General features: G+C 38.1%; 1 protein-coding gene across 2 annotated transcripts in view; it reads left to right on the forward strand.

Moving 5' to 3' along the window:
• The window catches only part of LOC114031931 (BTB/POZ domain-containing protein KCTD1), a 122,002-nt gene that overhangs the window by 47,287 nt on the left and 56,382 nt on the right, over positions 1-18,333 (forward strand). For both annotated transcript variants that reach the window (XM_027847149.1, XM_027847148.1), the window contains exon 2: positions 17,228-17,406. In XM_027847149.1, the coding sequence (XP_027702950.1) occupies positions 17,243-17,406 (164 nt within the window). In that variant the 5' untranslated portion in view covers positions 17,228-17,242. The remainder of the gene's footprint in view (positions 1-17,227; positions 17,407-18,333) is intronic.

Here is an 18,333-nt window from a genome sequence, read left to right on the forward strand (position 1 = left end):
CCAGATAGGCTTAAAGACGGCAACTCAAAACTATGGTTTGCTTGCCTCTTAGAGAATTTCAAGTTCAAATCGCTGGATGTTCTAGAAACCTCTGGCTCCATGCTGACTTTTTTTTTTAATTGTGTTGTGTCTTAGTTTTCCCTCCTGCAAAAGGAAGATAGTGACTACTCCTTCTTCCCTCACAGAATTCTTACAAAGACTAATGAGGTAATATTTGTTGCAAAATTCTTTTAAGACCCTGGGAGATAAGAAACCGTGTAAATTCCAGGTATAATTATTGTTATATATTTTCCCAAGTGCATTCACATTTGGAAAGCAGTTTTTCCAGTAAGTTGATCTTATAGTAATTGCCTTGGTGTTTTGTTTTGTTTTCACTCCTGCTAATGTACAATATTTATTTAAGATATTTATCCAGGAGCAGAGATGTTGTCTCCTTTACAATGTAAAAATTGTAAGCAACAGAGCCACTGCATTAAAATGCTGAAGAGGGTGTATTTTTCAGGACCCCTTTTATTGCTAATTTGCCTTCTTTACAAACTTTATTTAAATGATTATCTGCTCATCCATCTGCTCTTGGATAGAAGCATTTTCACCAGCCAATGTACTCCCTGAAAAATCCTTAGCTCCAAGAGTACAAATCTGCTTTGTTGACATTGGGACTAACAATTCTGCTGCAGGTCACTGTTGGCCACTGCAGAGTTCACTGACCACATTTTGCTTCTGGCAGTCGAGGCTTTGGACCCTTCCATAGATCACTGTCAGGCTGACACCAAGGAGTCAGGTCTCAGCGTCCAGAATAATGTACCCACGCATCAACATGACCCAAAAATCAAGGGGAAGAGAAAAAACGATGGATCAGCATCTTCTAAAGCTAAAGATAGTAACAGCTCCAGATTTCAAATAGTGTCTGCAATAGACCTTTGATGTGCCAATCAATAAAACATATGATCCATTGATTCTAGTTTATGAATATAGAGCATAGTTCATTTTGATTTTGATTGCCCAATATGTTTATTTGAAAAAGACAACTCTGATTTTACTTTGTAACAGATGCTTATTTTATTAAAAGCATCCATTTTATAGCGCTAAAGGGAATGTTTTTACTTCTTGAAAAAGTCAGATAAGCCATTTTCGAACTGTGTTAATGAAGCAATATTATTCAGAATATCTTTCTGGAATAGGCACTTGGCCTCTTAGTCATGTTATTTCATGAGACATTTCTTTGTGTCACCAAGCATCTTATACTTTTCGTTTTTCAAACCGGCCAGAAGAACCACACTCTTGTGGTTCAGGGACTTTTTTTTTTTTTTGGTGAAGCAGTTGGGGTTAAGTGACTTGCCCAGAGTCACACAGCCAGTAAGTGTTATGTGTCCGAGTCTGGATTTGAACTCAGGTCGTCCTGACTCCAGGGCCAGTGCTCTATCCACTGCGCCACCTAGCTGCTCCTCAGGGACTTTTAATGTTGCTGTTATTTGTTTGTTTGTTTTTCCTTACCACTCAGCCTTTTGTGAGCCTTTCATATTGTTTTTCATCAATTCTTCATTTCATCAAAATCATGTTGTATTTCAAACCTGACTGCCACTGACTTACTTAACAAGAAAAATGTTTGAGTTGCCATCATTTTTGAAGTGAGAGAGTTTCAGAATTGACCCTTAGGGAGTATCTTTAATCCACTTCCCTACTCCCACCATTTTATAAATGAGGAGACCCAGGAACAGAGACCAAAAATGATGGTACTAGGTCATAAGGAAAAGCATCAGCTAGAATTCAGGTCTTCTCACGGTCCATGGCTTTTGACTATATCATGTTTATAGGAAAATGTTTTGGAAATTTTATTAGTGAAAATATTCCATTTTAAGCCAGGGTGATGGTGCACAACTTTAATCCCAGCTAAAAGAGAGGCTGAAGCTGGTGGATCTCAGGAGCTCTGGAGTGTGGGCTAAGCTGACTGGGTGACTACACTAAACTAAGTTTAGCATTAATATGATGAAACCCCCAGGATCAAAGAACCACCAGGTTGCCTAGGGAGAGGTGAACCAGGCTGGGTCAGAAATGAATCAATGAGTCAAAGCTCCTGAGCTGACCAGAGCGGGACCAGACCTGTGAAGAGCCACTGCCCTTCTACCTTGGGTGAGAATGGAATAGTCAGTTTGTTTTGTTTTGTTTTGTTGTAAGAAAATAAAAAGAAAATACAAGATGTGAGAAAGTTAGATGCAGTATAGCTAGTACCCTTCTCTAAATGAAGTTTAATTCCAAATATATTATATATACAGACAAAATACCAATCCCCTTCCACTCCCTTAAGAAAATGCAAACAAAAGTCTGAACTTCTAAAACATAATTTAGAGGACAGTTATTTGTAGTACAAAGGGAATCTTTGGCTTATAAAATGGTTCACTGGGCATCTTTTTAAAAAATTTCAGCATTTAAAAGAGGTTTTGACCTAAAAAATTTGACACTATAGAACTTCAAACTCCACATATCCAAAAAAAAAAAGAATTTAGTCACATGCCCCTTTCAAACCTATTCCTTCTGATTTTCCTATTTCTGTTAATGGTATTACGGTTTCCCCATTCACCAAGGACAAAGAGCCTTCCTTTGCACTATTCATTCCGTCATCCGAGGTTAGGCACTCCCTATCTTTTGTCTAGATTGTTTGGTTTTTGGTTTTTTTTTTAATTCTTTTTTGTGTTATGGACAATCACTTTGGCTGTCTGGTGAAGGCTATAGACCCCTTAGCAGAATAATTTTTCTGAAGGAAATGCTAAATTTCAGTTAAAGATTAGTGAAAATAAATATGTAAATTTTTTCCCATCCAGGTTCATGGATCCCATGAAATCTATCCATGGACCCCTTTTGTACCTTTTCTTCTACCTTTCTCCATGCTGGGAATGTGTTTACACTATCTTTACCTGTTGGAATTCTAAACAGACTTCAAGACATAACTGAAATGCCACCTCTATCATAAAACCTTTCCTCCAAAGCCAAAAGTGATTCGTCTATCCTTTGGTCACTCATAGCACAATTTTAGCACTTATTTTCCTATTATTCAATTTTGTACCTGTATGGTTATTTCATATTTTTATATTATGTATTTATTTGCGTACATGCCTCATTTTTAGAATATGCAATGCACATTATTAAAGTTTGTATTCCCAATTAGCACAGTGCTTTGCACATAGTAGGTACTTGCATGAAGTGAATGAATGTAACTCAATCATATGTGCCTTCTGAAATCACTTGTACTGATATATTTTTATCAGTGTGCAACTTGTCTGCTCAACTAGGTTGTAACTTTGAGGTCAAAAGCCTTCTATGATGTATCTTTACACTAACAGAGGGCTGTTCATGGTAGGTGTTAAATGCCTATCAGTGAATAAAGAAATAATTAAATGTAAACTTTGTAGGATCATATCTATTGTGTAGATTCACCTGCTTGTAAATATATATGTTTGTGCATGTCTGTGTCTATACACAAACACTGTTGTTAACAGGTCTTAATTATAATAGATTCTTATCTGTCTCACAGTTTTTAGATTCATTCTTAAAAATCATTGTACCAAAGCATATTAAAATATCAGTTATGCCTGTTCAGAAAGAAGTTCAGGAATATTCGCCTATTTCAGGAGAGGGTTACAGAGTTTTAATTTATCTTGACTTGGAATTTTAAAAGCTGGTTATTATCTATGTGAGTCACTGGATTAGTCACCTCACTTTTATGAGCCTCAATTTCCTCATCTGTAAAGCAGAAATAATATTATCCTACCTCCCCCAGTGTAGTTGTAAGGAAAAAACTTTAAAGTACTCTATAAATGTAGATTATTGTTATTCCCCAAAATGCATTTCATCTTTGAAATTATACAGGGTATCCCAAAAGTCTTAGCAAAGTTTTAAGCATCAGTAAGCTTTAGTAAGTTTTCAACTGCACTGAGACTTTTGGGACACCCTATATTAAACAGTTTCAAATTCAGGAAATCATTAAAGCAAATTTATTATTTAATTTGGTCATTGCCTATGTTCTATTAGTTCCCATTAAGGAGCCAAGCTTATGTGACCACTGTCATGGATTAGAACCCCTTCTAGACCAGTTAACTGTGAACTCTTTGTCACCATATGCTGCACTGAGGTACAAAAAGCATGGATGGAATGGTCAATGCAAATCCATTACCACCCCTGGAAAAATCAAATGTGCATCCTGGTGATGATGAGTCAATAGAATCGTTTCTATGTATGTCAAATAGCACATAAAATACAAGTCTGTGAGGAAATGATCTTTCCTTCCTCATACCTCAGATATGTTCCACCAAAAATGCTATTTTGTATTGTGGCTTTTTGGGCACAAGTTTTAACTATTTTTCTAGAGTGAAAGCTTAAAGACAGGGACAGGATCTCATTCATCTTTGTATCTCCCCCTAGCATCTAGTCTCAGGGGCAGACGTTTTATCAATGTTTGTTGAATGTACTTAAATACATTCCTGGGTAGCTGTAATTTGACCTTTGGACTAATTCCTAATAAATCTAATAAAATAAGTATTTGTTGCAAAGCAAAGTCAGAGTTGTCTTTCAGGTGAACATATTGGGTAATCAAAGCTTCTGAAAAGTAACTTTTCATGATAATACTTGGTATGTTTGAAGGTGTGGTTCTTTTAAGATGGAAATTGGGGTAAAGTGCTATGTATATAGCATCATGTATATAGGAGTAAACACCATTATATAAAGCTTTCCTAAATCCGCACAGATGATTGACTTCAGGAAGTCCAGTGATTGGTGCTTTAATCTCTCTTCCTCTTCTATCAGAAAGTTGGCATGGGGGGCAGGCAGAGAGAGGAGTACTAGGGGACTGGACAAACCATAACATTGTTCCCAGAATGGCAAATATGTAACTATACTCTTATGTCTTAGCAACATTTCAAATTCAAACCTCCTAGCCTTTCATTTCTGGATTAACAGCGCTGGCTTGCTCTTTTACTCTGGGCAAGGCATTTAATCTTCTATGCTACAGTTTTCCTCTCTTGATTGCAAAATTACAGCATCTTGCATAAAGGAGGAACTGTCCATAAATCATTACTGCTTCTCTCCAACCAACACTTTTCACAGTAATTTTCCTTTTTTGGAAAGGAACATGCTATAGTTAAGTCAGACAGGAGCCATTTAATGTGAATTATCCTCTAATGTTGCCTTTTCAGATTAAGAAATGCATAAAATATCAAAATTTGAAATATATTAGAAATTACTCTATGTGATTTTAAGGGTCTCCAAAAAAGTATCTGAGATATTAATAGAGATAACATTTCCATAAATTTGTTTTGTGCCACCAAAAAAGAAGACATAACAGAATTTTTCCTGAATTTTCTCATATACAAGTTTATTTTCTTCTGGAAAATGAGCAGATAAATATAGTAGACAAATAGGTCATCATTCTCCTTAAGATTACCTGACATTCCTTTCTTCATTATATTCTACAGTTTGGGGAAAAAATTGTTCAAACAACAATCTATCAATTTCCATTTGCCTAAAATATATCTTACGGATAATTCATATCTGGCAAGAGATTTAGCATGATGTCTTGGCCAAGTTTACAAGTGAATCCCATCATATATTGAAGGTGGGCAAAGTGGGTCATGAATGAGCTCATTACTTTACTTACTTCTCTTTTACAAAGAATTTGTGAAGCTTTCTGTTTTATGCCCCTATGATTCAGCCTATAGATTTATCTGAAAAAGCTAAATGGCTTCTTTCTAATCTAGATTTATTCTTCTAGCCAAGAGTTTCTAAAGCAAATTGAGATTTATTTGTTTATGCCTGCTTCTTCAAGCCTAGTTACTCTTTACTCTCTAATTAATAATAATAATTATAACAACAATAATAATTAATAATTACTTTCTAATTGCTTTTTTTTTTCTTTTTTGCCAACCGTTTCTGGTTTCTCACACTTCGAAGCATTCCCTTCTTCCCTTAGCCCAGCCTTTTCTTCTGGGGTCATCCCTATCCCACCCATTCTTAGAGGCTCAGCTCAAATTCTGTTTCCTGAATAAAAGTCACCTTGATCTTCCCATTCTTTAACTTTTTTTTTCTGTTTGTTGACTGTACTATGCCATAAGCATCTTGTTATGTGTTGCCCTATTCTCTGATTGTTTTGTGGCAAGAGTTATTGCATGCTGTGGCAGCATAAATGCTCTCTTGTTCCAGAGGTCATTTCATTCATTGGAATGAAGCCCCTCTGTGGGATTATGAAATCATAGCTTTAGCTGGAAGAGACATTGGAGCCCATGTAGTCCAACCCAGTCTCAGAGATACTTACCTTGTTAGGCATATGATATAATATTGTTAACAGATTCATTGATTGAACTTGTTTTTTCAAATATGAGATCATATTTCTCTAATATTAAGTAATAAATTATTACATGTAAGTGGCTTGATAACTGAAGCTTACTTCTCTAAGTGCCGAATCTCTATTTAATCTTAATCACTTTAAATAGATATCATTTAAAAATTTGTTACAATACATATTGTTGTAAAAGTGAGATTGAAACCACCCTACCCCATTTTAGCTGTGATGCCTTAACTAGGTAAGGCCATGTCTCAGTCAGTCAAAAGATCTTAAGCCAGTCGTTCTTAATTTGGGGTCAACTGACTTGTTTTTGAATATATGGTTTGATAACTGCATTTCAGTATAATTGGTTTCCTTTGTAATTCTACATATTTTATTTTGTGCATTTAAAAACATGATTGTGAGAAGTGATCCATGGGCTTCATCAAACTGCTAACAGGGTCCATGGCACAGAAAAGGTTAAGAAGCCCAAACTTTAGCATCTCAAGGATAAACTGACTCCTGCTGAGAAGTGTGTTCTGATAGCTTGTGAAACTAGGTCAGACCCCCAGGAACTATCTATAAATTATCAAATGAGTTGATAAAGGAAGGCTTTTCTAGAAATTGGAGAATTTTGCTTTTCTAGCACATTCTTGAGAAGTAACCACCTGGAGTGAGGGGGTGGGGAAAGGAGAGGCCTTACTCCCCCGCTCCTGAAAGGGCCTACTACCCTTTGATCACCCTTCTTGCTTCAAAAAGTACAGAGGATATTGGACTTCTTACTTTCCTATTGGCATCCTAAATGGCATCCCTGATCTGCTGAGTAGCAGTAATAATAATAGTAATAGTGATACTATGATAATAGTAATAGTTAGCATTTATATAGTGTTTTAAGGTTTGCAAAATGCTTTACAAAGATTATCTCATTTGATCCTCACAACCACCCTGGGAGGTGGGTGCTATTTTTATTCCCATTTTACAGATGAGCAAAATGAGGTAAACAAAGGCTAAGTGACTTGCCCACAGCTACACAGCTAGTCAGTGTCTGAGGCAAGATTTAAACTTAGACCTCATGGATGCAGTGTCTGCATCATCGGCAGCCAAGGCCAGACTGGACTCCCAGAACTCCAAGGAGACTAGCAAAGACAATACATGATCTGGTGTCCCCATATCGGCCGGTAACCATGTCTGCATCAGGAGCTGAGGGTAGATGGATGCACATTCATGGTACCCTGGGGAACTTCCTGCACACCCCACAGATGGGAGAAAAAGACTTCCAGCTGCCGAGAGCTGTTATCCCTCTGCCATATGTGCTCCCTAAGCCTGAGCCCACTTTCTGTGGACTCTGGACATATGCAAGAATGTGTCACTGACCTTTGTGGGCATGTTTTGTACCAACTTTTCTTATTGCATGACTTTAGCGAATACCCATTTTCTAAAAGCTACTTAATCCTGGCTGGCTGAAGCATGTCAGAGGGGGATTCTAGGGTATCCCAAGAACACTCAGGGAAAGATAGTAGCTAGTTAGATTCTAGGTCCCACTCAGTGGAGGTGGGAGTTGGGATCGGGAAGCTCAGATCTTATATGGACAACATTTTAGTAAGGCAAATTCTATCTTCCTAGGAGAGAAAGACTGTAATTTGACATTTGAATATAATTCAGCATAATTTAACATATATAATTGAATATGGGTAGCTAGGTGGTACAGTGGATAGAGCACCAGGCCTGGAGTCTGGAAGACTTGAGTTCAAAAGCATGTCACTTAATCCTGTTTGCCTCAGTTTCCTCATCTATAAAATGAGCTGGAGAAGGCAATGGCAAACCACTGTAGCATCTTTGCTAAGAAAACCCCAAATGGGGTCACAAAAAGTTAGATGTGACTGAAACTACTGACCCACAAATTAAATATAATTTAACATTTTCTTGCTATAACTTATAATAGAGATATGTTACATGGACTGCTATAGTCAGAAAACCTAAGTTCAAATCTTAGCTCTAGCACTTTCTATCTGTGTGGAGAAGTCATTTAATCTCTCTGAACTTCAGTTTACTTCTGTAAAATGTGGATAATAATACTTGCACTACCTATCAACACAGAGTGGTTGTTTTCTCTCTTTTTAAAACAATTTTATTTATTTTTTGTTACATTTTAAGTTCTGAACTTTCTCCCTTCCTCCCTCCCCACCCCACACTAGAGTAGGCCATCTTTTGACATACACATATATATATATACACATACATACGTGTGTGTGTGTGTGTGTGTGTGTGTGTGTGTGTGTATAACCATACTATGCCTACTTCTGTTTATCAGTTCTTTCTCTGGAGGTGGATAGCATCTTCCTTCATAGGTCATTTGTAGTTGATTGGAGTATCTATAATACTTAGAACTTTGTTGTTCAGTTATTCTTTGAGCGATGTTGCTGTTACTGTATACAACATTCTCTTGGTTCTGCTAACAGAGTGGTTGTGAGGAAAGCATTTTGTAAGCCTTTAAAGTGCTATTTCTATAAATGTTATTATAAATAGTAGCTAATGGGCTGTAATATCCCAGTGCTGTAGTCTCCACTGAGATATGTATGGCTCTGCCTCTTCAGTAAATGGCCCCGAGACTGCTATATGGTTTCTAAGCCCTTTTTAATCTACTTTTTAGTTTTCTTCTTCCATCGTTGTCATGGCATCACACAGGCAGACGTCTTTGTATCTGACATATGGTCCTATGGAGTAACAGAACAAGTAAACTTGATCTACTAGGCCCCCAAAAACAAAACTAGGACCAATGGAAGGGAGGAAGTTGTTACTGGTATGAATATTTCAATTCATCCTAAGGAGAATTTTTCTAATACTTAGATATGTCCAAAAATGGAATTGGCGTCAGACCTAGGGCAGGAAAAGAGTTTCCTGTCACAGAAAGTCTTCAAGTGGAGGCTGGAGGACCACTTAGTAGGACTATTTTGGAAAGGATTCATAATTTGGGTGGGGGTTGAATTTGATGACCTCTGTACTACCTTTTGATTCTTAAGATTCTATGATTCTAGATGTTATATCTTACTATATTTTATGGGAAGTATGCCATACTCAATGGGCCTTATCCCCTTTTACTTAATTGTTTCCCATATGCTAAGGATCAGGAAACTTTGTGACTTAGAACTATGTATAACTCATTGGGTATCAGTGACTTCCTCGGTATAGGAATTGCCTTCAAACAACCCATCAAGATCACAGTAAGTTAGGCGATAAGTTGTACCTGAGCCCAAGGTTTGGACAAGTTAGGTGATCTGACCGTGGTCACATAGCGAATAAGTATCAGAAGGCATTCAAATCCAGATCTTCCTGACTCTAAGCCCAACACACATACCTCTCAGTTTCTGGGTGGACTTTTAAACGAGAACTCCTAAAAATGATGTTTGTGGACTTCTGAAATTTGCTTTGGCTGCTCCGAAGCGTTTCATGCTTCCTTCTGGTTCTTTTCTGTGTTCAAATAAGTGTTGCTGCTGGTTAACTTACCTCCAGATAAGTGATAGCTTACTATACTTATACCAAAGGGACTTGGGAAGTTTTTTCCTGCTTTCCTTGTGTGAAATTTGGGGGAATGATTTTATTTCCCCCCCAGGCATATTCTGCTTAGCTAAAGTCATCAGAGAACACTTTTACTTTGTAATTTTATGAGACCTCTTAAAATTTGTTGATATTGCAGTTAGTTGTCTTGTTACCAGACTAAAGATTTGTGGTAGGTAAAAAAAAAAAAGTGCTGTATTTCTAAGAATGCATCAAGTGAGAGGTCAGCCAAGACACTTTTATTGCCCCATGGACAGAACATTCCCAAGGGAAATAATACAGTTCCAGCCTCCTTGGACGAACATCCTGGCTTCAGACAAGGACTTGCATATGTGGGTTTGACCATCAGTTAACCAGGAAATTCAGTTCACCGAAAGAGCCCTGTTCTTAATCATTCCAAATTACTGAGGTATTGACAATACACTCACAGTATATCTTTACAGCTGCCTACTCTAGCTAAATTTTGTGCAAACTTTGTAATCTTGCTTAAAGTCCTTTCCCTACTGTCATTTAATGTGGAAAATGAAAACTGTTTCAGTACACTAATAAAATTACTCTGTTGAAATGCAAGTCTCAAGACAACTAAAGAGTCAGCTCATTTTCACAGTGAAGTAGTTAGTAGTCTACCATCATAGTGAAACTTGACATGGTGTATATCCCCAGCAAATAAAGTCATTACCACTTTCAGCTGAAACTTCATCTCATTTAGTCCAAGGCAATGCTCCCCAGGCTCCCATTTCCATAGCATACAGCAAGGTTAGACTTAGAAACTGGGGTTTTCATCAGATTCATTTGAAGGGTGCCTGAAACCAAATCCTTTCCAGGATCCTGCCATCAGAAAATCATTGGTATTGGGCAGTTGAGATGGATGTGCAAAACTACAGGTTTGTTTTTTTTTCAGCCACAAACTGTCTGATATATGGAAGTTTTAAAAAAATAAATCTATCATCCTGACAATCTATGAACAAAAGAGTAATCAGAAATGAAAATCCCAGGGAAGCCATTTCCTTCTGGAGTTTGTTTGTTTTTGTTCGGTTTTTTTTGGCGGGGGGATGCTTTTGTTTTTTAGCTAGGCTTCTTGGAGCATCCAGGAAACAGTGGCCAAAATTGGGGCCTTCTCTTCCTCCTTCCGCTTCTCCCCAACCCCACCTTTTTTTTCTTTTTTACAAAATGTGATAATACAAAGAAAAACACACAATAATTTAAAAAACACATACTGTTGCTTTTGTTACAGCCAGTTTATGATCTGAGTTCATTTCCATTTTCATCTCAATCCATAATCTCAGTAAAAGTGTAGAGTGTTTTGCAATGGCCACACATATTTGAGTTGTGTGCCCAAGCAGCATCCACAAGAGGCAGAGTAATGGCATTTAAGGAGCAAAGGACTTGGCCTTAGGAGCAAATCAAAACCTAGCTTTTAGTAAGCACTTGTAACTAATTCCAAGTGCTAGTCCCCAAGAATGCAAAGATAAAATGAAAAGCAGCTGAAGCTTACCTTCTACTGGGGGAATATAACAGATAAGTAGATGCAAGTTCATTTGAGGAGAGAAGGAAGGCTGATAGAGAGGGAGCCCAGGAAAGACTTCTGGAAAGAGGAAACGCCTGAGTGGAGCCTTGAAAGACACTAAGGATTCCAACAGGTTGGGGTAAGGAGGGAATGCATTCCAGGCATATGGGATAACCTGCACAAAAGCAGGAGTCCAAGAGATGAAATACACCCTTTGAGAAACGGCACAATGGCCAGTTTAGCCAAAATTTAGAACGTGTGAAGGGGACTAATATGTTATTTTTTGTTCATTTGTTTTTTTAGGCAGTTGGGGTTAAGTGACTTGCCCAGGGTCACACAGCTAGTAAGCGTCAAGTGTTTGGTCTGAGGCCAGATTTAGAACTCAGGTCCTCCTGACTTCAGGGCCGGTGCTCTATCCACTGCGCCACCTGGCTGCCCCTGAAGAGGGCTAATATGAAGTTAATCTTGGAAGGTGGATTGGTGCCAGATAGGGGAAAGCTTTTTAAAATGAGGAGTGTATTTTATCTTAGTGGCAATAGGAAACCACCAAAGACTTGGGCAGGTAAGTTGTAGGCTGATGTGTGCTTTACTAATATTCTCTTGGCAGCTGCGTGGAGGAGGGACAGAAGTGGGGAGAGACTGGTTGCAGGAAGACCAAATAGGAAAATGCAGTAGTCCACACAAGAGGCGATGAAGGCCTAAAACTAAAGTAGCTGCTGTGAAAGTGAAGAGAAGGGGATGATGAGGAGTTAGAATCGACATGACTTGGCAATGATTTAATCCCAGTATCATAGAATTTCAGAGTCGGGAGGGAGCTGAGCAAAAGCCCTTGCTTGAAGACATCTCCAAGACAGCCCATTATGCTTGTTTTTTTTTTTTTTTAGTGAGGCAATTGGGGTTAAGTGATTTGCCCAGAGTCACACAGCTAGGAAGTATTATGTGTCTGAGGCCAAATTTGAACTCAGGTCCTCCTGACTCCAAAGCCAGTGCTCCCTTGGAGCTGCCCCCTCATTATGCTTTTGAAAACTTTTACTTGTCAGAAAGTTTTTCCTAACGTCTGGGTCTTAAAAGTCAACAGTGCCTCCAGTGCCCTGAATCTCGGTGGCTGGTTGGAGGGTGGTGGCCTCAATGGAAAGAGGAGGAAATTTTAAGGAGAAGTGGGTTTAAAGTAGGGATTCTTAGCTTGAGGGAGGGAGGTGGTGGTCTACAAACTTATTTAAAAAAAACATTTTGATAACTTTTTTTCAGTATAATTGATTTCCTTAAAATCCTTATGTATATTATTTTATTAATTTAAAAACATTCTGAGAAGGGATCCATAGGCTTAATCAGACTGCCAAAGTGGTCCCTAAGATAAAAAGAGGTTAAGAACCCCTGTTTAGGCAGTAAGATTGGTTCTATTTCAGACATGTTGAATTTGAGATGCCTATGAAACATAGTTCAAAATCGAGTTCAAATCCAGCCTCGTATACTTACTAGCTGTGCGACCCTGGGCAAGTTTGCCTCAGTTTCCTCATCTGTAACATGAGCTGGAAAAGGAAATGGCAAACCATTTCAGCATCTTCCCAGATAGGGTCACAAAGAGTCAGAAAAAGACTCAACAACAACAATAAATGGAACATTCAGATAGAGATGTTTAGCATGAAGTTGATTCTGGAGCTCAGGAAAAAGATTAGGCAAGAGATACAGATTTGGGGCTTATCTTCATAGACATATATGAATCAATAAGTACTGATGAAGTAATCAATAAAGACTGGGGGGAGAGAGAGAGACAGAGACAGAGAGAGAGCCTGGGATAGACCCTGGAGTGGGAAATAAAGGAGGCCACAGAGGAATGGTCAAACAGGAGCAGTACCAGAAGACAGCAGTGTCTTCCAAGCCAAAGAAGAAAAGAATGTCATAGAAAAGAAAAGGGTCAGGAGGATGGAAAGCTCATTAAAGGCCATCACATTTAGGAATTAAGAGATTGTTGGTCACAATGACCAACCACAATTCCAGAGGACACATAATGGACGTGCTGCCCACCTCTTGATAGAGAGATGAAGGACTCTGTGCAGATTGCCACATGTTTATTTATTTTTTTTGGGGGGGGGACATGACCAGTGCAGGACATTGTTTTGCTTGATGATACATGTTTGTAACAGGGGTTTTGTTTTTCCTGCTTTTTCTGCAGGATGAGGGTGGGGTGGGAAGGAGAAGGGAGAGAATTCGTATCTTCGTGAAAATAAAATAAAATTGAATTAAAAAAAAAGATTATTGGTAACCTTGGAGAAAACAGTTTCAATTGAGTGGTGGAGTATGAAGCCAAATTAGAAGGGATAGAAAAGTTAATGAAAGGTGAGGATAGAGTTTAAAGTAGACAGCTTTTTCTAATAATTTGGCTGTGAAAAAGCAGAGAGAATTAGGATAGCTTAAATGGGTGTCAGGGTCAAGTATAGGATTTTTTTCTTTTTAATGTTTTAAAAGGTTTGGGGTTAAGGGAAGAGACCTAGGTTTGAATCCCAACTTCAGTTTTTATTAGATGTGTGACTGTAAGCAATTACAATATCTCTGAGCCTCCATTTCCTTGTCTATAAAATAAGGATTCATATTTGCATTATCTGCTTCACAGTTGAGGAAACTATTCTGTAAACCATAAAATGCTACATAAATATCATTTATTAGATCTTAATTCTTGTATATTTGACTCAATTCTTTCTTTCAAAAGTCATCACAAATAGCTTGATCTGAATATTAAGGAGTGAATGATTCAGGCATCATTTGGAAATGAGACTATTGAATGTCTTTCCCCCCAAACATTAGAATTTTTTTTTAACATAAATTATTGTTCATCTAACCCAGGGATTTTCAGGATACTTCGAAACAATGCTGATGGTATTACCTAGCATTTATATAGTGTTTTAAGGTTTATAAAACCCTTTACAAATATTATCTCATTCTATCTTCACAACCACCCTGGGAGGTAGCATTATTATTATCAGCCTTCTCTTCCTGTATCATCCCCAAGAGAAGGAAAAGTAGTTGAATTTCTGTGATGCCAGGATAGTGATACCTTTTCCCAAGGAGTGGGGGAAAGACTGTCAGATGTTCTTACCCGCTACCAATCAGGCAGATGTGCTTTGAGTTGTTTTTCCGGTAGTGTTAATGGATCCACATTCTTGCAGGCCAGCACAGTCTATATCTTTGGACGGCTTTCCTGTTTAAAATGATCAGGATTATGTTCATTTGTGCAACCTGACATGGTAATGGGGGTGAGTGGTAAAGAGAAGACTAGACAAAGTAGTAAGAAAAAAAAAGTTGGACTAACTAAGCCTGTGATTGCTACTGCCAAACAGCTGTTCTGGACTCCATGGGTCTCCACTACCAAGGTTGCTCTTACGGGCAAGCAGCCATGTGCTCTAATGATTACCTCAGTACCCACAAATGATCCCATTCCCCCATCCTGTCTGAAATGTATCCACTAGCAAAATACAAGTACCTCTAAGAGGAGTAAAACCTTTAGCCCTTTCAGGTGTTATCGGGCTTAGCCTTGGAGGCCCTGAAGCCCAGGCCCTGAAGCATTCGGACACAGAATAAAGGGACAAGAGAGAGAGATGGGGTCATAGGGAGATGGGAGAGTACCTGTTTTGCCCCATTAGCATCTGTAGCCTCTGCGGAATTTGCTCATTAACCTTAGGGATTCATAACCTCTTCTTTGAGAAGCGCTGGTCTAATCTTAGCCATTGGAGCTTCCATATATTTATGATTTACAGCCTAAATGGCATATACCCCAAGAAATCTGGAACCCTTCAGGTGATCTGCTATGCTTTAAATTCTTCTCCTATACAGTCCTTGCAGTGTTATAGCTCCACTGAATGAGGTCACAGTCTAACTACAATATTAACCCTGCAAATCTGTTCATTTTCTCCTGAGCACCCTCAGGCAGGATATAGAATGTGTCCAATTGAAAAACTATTACAGACTCCATGGTGCTGTGATGTGTTCAGTCGTAACAGGGTGAGTGTGTGTGTGTGTGTGTGTGTGTATGTCAGCCACAAAATCATTCTCTAAAAGGAAGTAAGGTAGCATATGTTTTATGTTTCCATTTTAAGAAGAAAAATTTTAAAACATTTTCCAAATGCTACTTTTCTCTTTGTGTTTCTTTTCTTTAGCTGTTTATTTTTACATTTTCTACCAATTTTGTGTCTTTGTTTCATATTTCGTCTTACCCACCACCTCATTAATTCCTCTTCTTTTACTATTTGTTGGCCCTCTTCAATGCAGCGTATAGAACACAGATGGTAAACCGTGTGTACAAAAGCCCAATCACTGCTCCATTCATAGGAGTGGCTGAGCATTCTAAGAAGCATGTGTATTCTGCATCATGCCTGGACATGTGGTTAATGCTAAGTATTCCAGCAGTTACGCCCCAGGTAGCAACTAGAGCAGCTCCAGATCATAAAACGTATGATGTTGTGCAAATTTATATTTTATCACACTGCGTTTTATGAACAAAAGCTAGATGACTTTCCCCCTATCAAAAGCATTTCTTAGCCTTTTATAATGCCTTATCACTGTATTTGACCTACATTGTCTACCTATTCCAAATAGCAGTCTCTGTCTCTGTTACAAGTCTGTGACTGTATTTGTAACTTTCATCTTAAGGAGACCATGCATTAAATACTCTCAATTTATTATTGGGATGGAGACCTTAAGTCCTAGGCCCCTTTAGTGAATGACAATGTGCCAAATACCTGACTTTAGCTTTCTTTGTAATTTGGGTTTTAATTTAAAAGCAATGAAAAGTGTTGAAGCAGCGTTTGAAATCTTTGTTTCATACACTTGGGAAGGAAGCAACATTTCATGGTCTCAGCAGTACTCTTTCTTAATCCCAGCAACCCAGAAATGTTCTGGCTACCAAGATAAACTGCTGTGGGTCCTGTCTTATAGAAATTAAAGGTGTTTGCCTTTATGACGTTACACCTATTCCCTCATGACTAACATTTGCTACATCAGCATATACTTCTGCTCTTCCTTTGAAACTTGACTTCCTTAAAAAGTTAAATACTTACCCTAGTGGCTAGTCCCTCACATATGCCTCACAAGGACACATTTATCATTTGGGGCATAGTTTTGTTTTTCCTGGAAAAATGTATTTTTTTAAATCATGTCACAAGCCAACCGTATTGAATGTAAAAGACACAAAGACTAAGGTTGGGCAAATAGTAAAAAAAAAAAAATGTGATGTGCATTTTAGTAATTTTGCACTTCCTAAGTGGTTGGTTAAAAACACAGTCCATTGACTTTATTTTCAGAGTTAAGTACTTTAAGTACTCGAACAGCTTAAATAGTTCATTTGACTCCTGACTTGACAAAAAGAAATTCCAGAAAAGAGTCTGTAGAATATGAGGGTTAAAGGTTTGTGTGAATCTAGTCTAACTATATACAAAGAGAAATCATGGACATTTTTATTTAAATGCTTATTGTTTTGGGCTTTGATTATCCTCTAAAGTGATTAGTGATTCTTCATGTGAAGTTACTCATTGTTCAATGTAAGCTGAATTCATTAGTATAATGGGCCCTCCTATTTCACAAAATTATTTGAAATAAATATTAGTTAAGAACAAATCTTTATTATTGAACATGTAAAAGCTTCCTTTTGTCAGTTAAAGCAGTTATTTTTCTGTTGTTCATTATAGTACAAATGAGAACTGGTGAAATTTTAAAGACTCACTGGCTTTCAGATTTTAACATATGAAGACTATCAGCTTTAAACATTGACTTGTTCACTATGTTTTGTATATTTTCTTTTTTGCCATTTGAAAAAAAAAAGAAAGAAGAAAGAAAAATGTCTAAACTTGCTTGTCTCTCCGTAGGACAGTCGGCCCAATATGTCAAGACCTCTGATCACTAGATCCCCTGCATCTCCATTGAACAATCAAGGCATTCCTACTCCAGCACAGCTCACAAAATCCAATGCACCCGTCCACATTGATGTGGGTGGTCACATGTATACCAGCAGCTTGGCCACACTCACCAAATACCCTGAATCAAGGTAATTTGAAAACTGGAAAGTCAGTTGACAAATTGTATGCATTTGGTAATCTGTTTCTCTCATGGCCAGATAGAGTGGAACTCCTCCATAACACTGGTATTGGGGAGAGGATTAACAACTGCCCTGTAGACTCTCTGTGTAATAACAGATTTTTACTGAGTCCAATTTTGTTCCAGGGGCCATGAATTGACCCGTCATATATCCAAATCTGTGTTACGATGAATTGTGTTATGATGGAGTTCTACTGTATCTAGCTTTTATAAAGAACTTCATATTTTTTAATGTATTTCCAAAGGCAGTGTTATTTCTCTTATTTTCCTTCCTTCTGTCCTCTCTAAGACCCAATTCCTTATAAAATCCCTGTACTTCTAGAGCAAGGTAGTTGGTTCATGAATACAGTAGGTGACCAAATTGCAAAGTAGAAAAGGGAGATACAGTATTTTTCCATTGAGGGAGGATTTTTCAGGACACCGTGCAAAAAGTCTTGAAACACAAGGCAATCTTGCAAAAATGGTCACAGATTCTGAACAGCTCAAGCAAAAGAAGTATTTGCAGGAGGAAGGTTGTGTTAAATCTGGCGCTGTAAATGCTTGTGGGATTTTTTTCCCCTCAGTTCTAACGGCATCACAAAGAAGGGATTCACTTTTGCTCTGGGACATCCACTCATGGTCTTGCTGACCACTCTGGCTCTCTGCTCTGCTTCTTCAGAACAGCGGCTCTTTGCTAGTACTGTTAGTTGATGAGTAGGAATGAGCTGACATGGGGCTACACACTTCCTATTTCTGTTCCTACTCATAGAAAATAACAAGGCGTTGTCTGGTTTCAAAAGACTTCTTAAGACAGGAGGGGAATGATTCTTTAAAAAAAAAGGGGGGGGAGGGCATCTAGCCTCACAGCCATCACAGAAACTCGTCTAACTCCCTGACA

Source organism: Vombatus ursinus, unplaced genomic scaffold (genome assembly GCF_900497805.2).
Source record: "Vombatus ursinus unplaced genomic scaffold, bare-nosed wombat genome assembly UNPS02015255.1, whole genome shotgun sequence".
NCBI classification, from domain to species: domain Eukaryota; kingdom Metazoa; phylum Chordata; class Mammalia; order Diprotodontia; family Vombatidae; genus Vombatus; species Vombatus ursinus.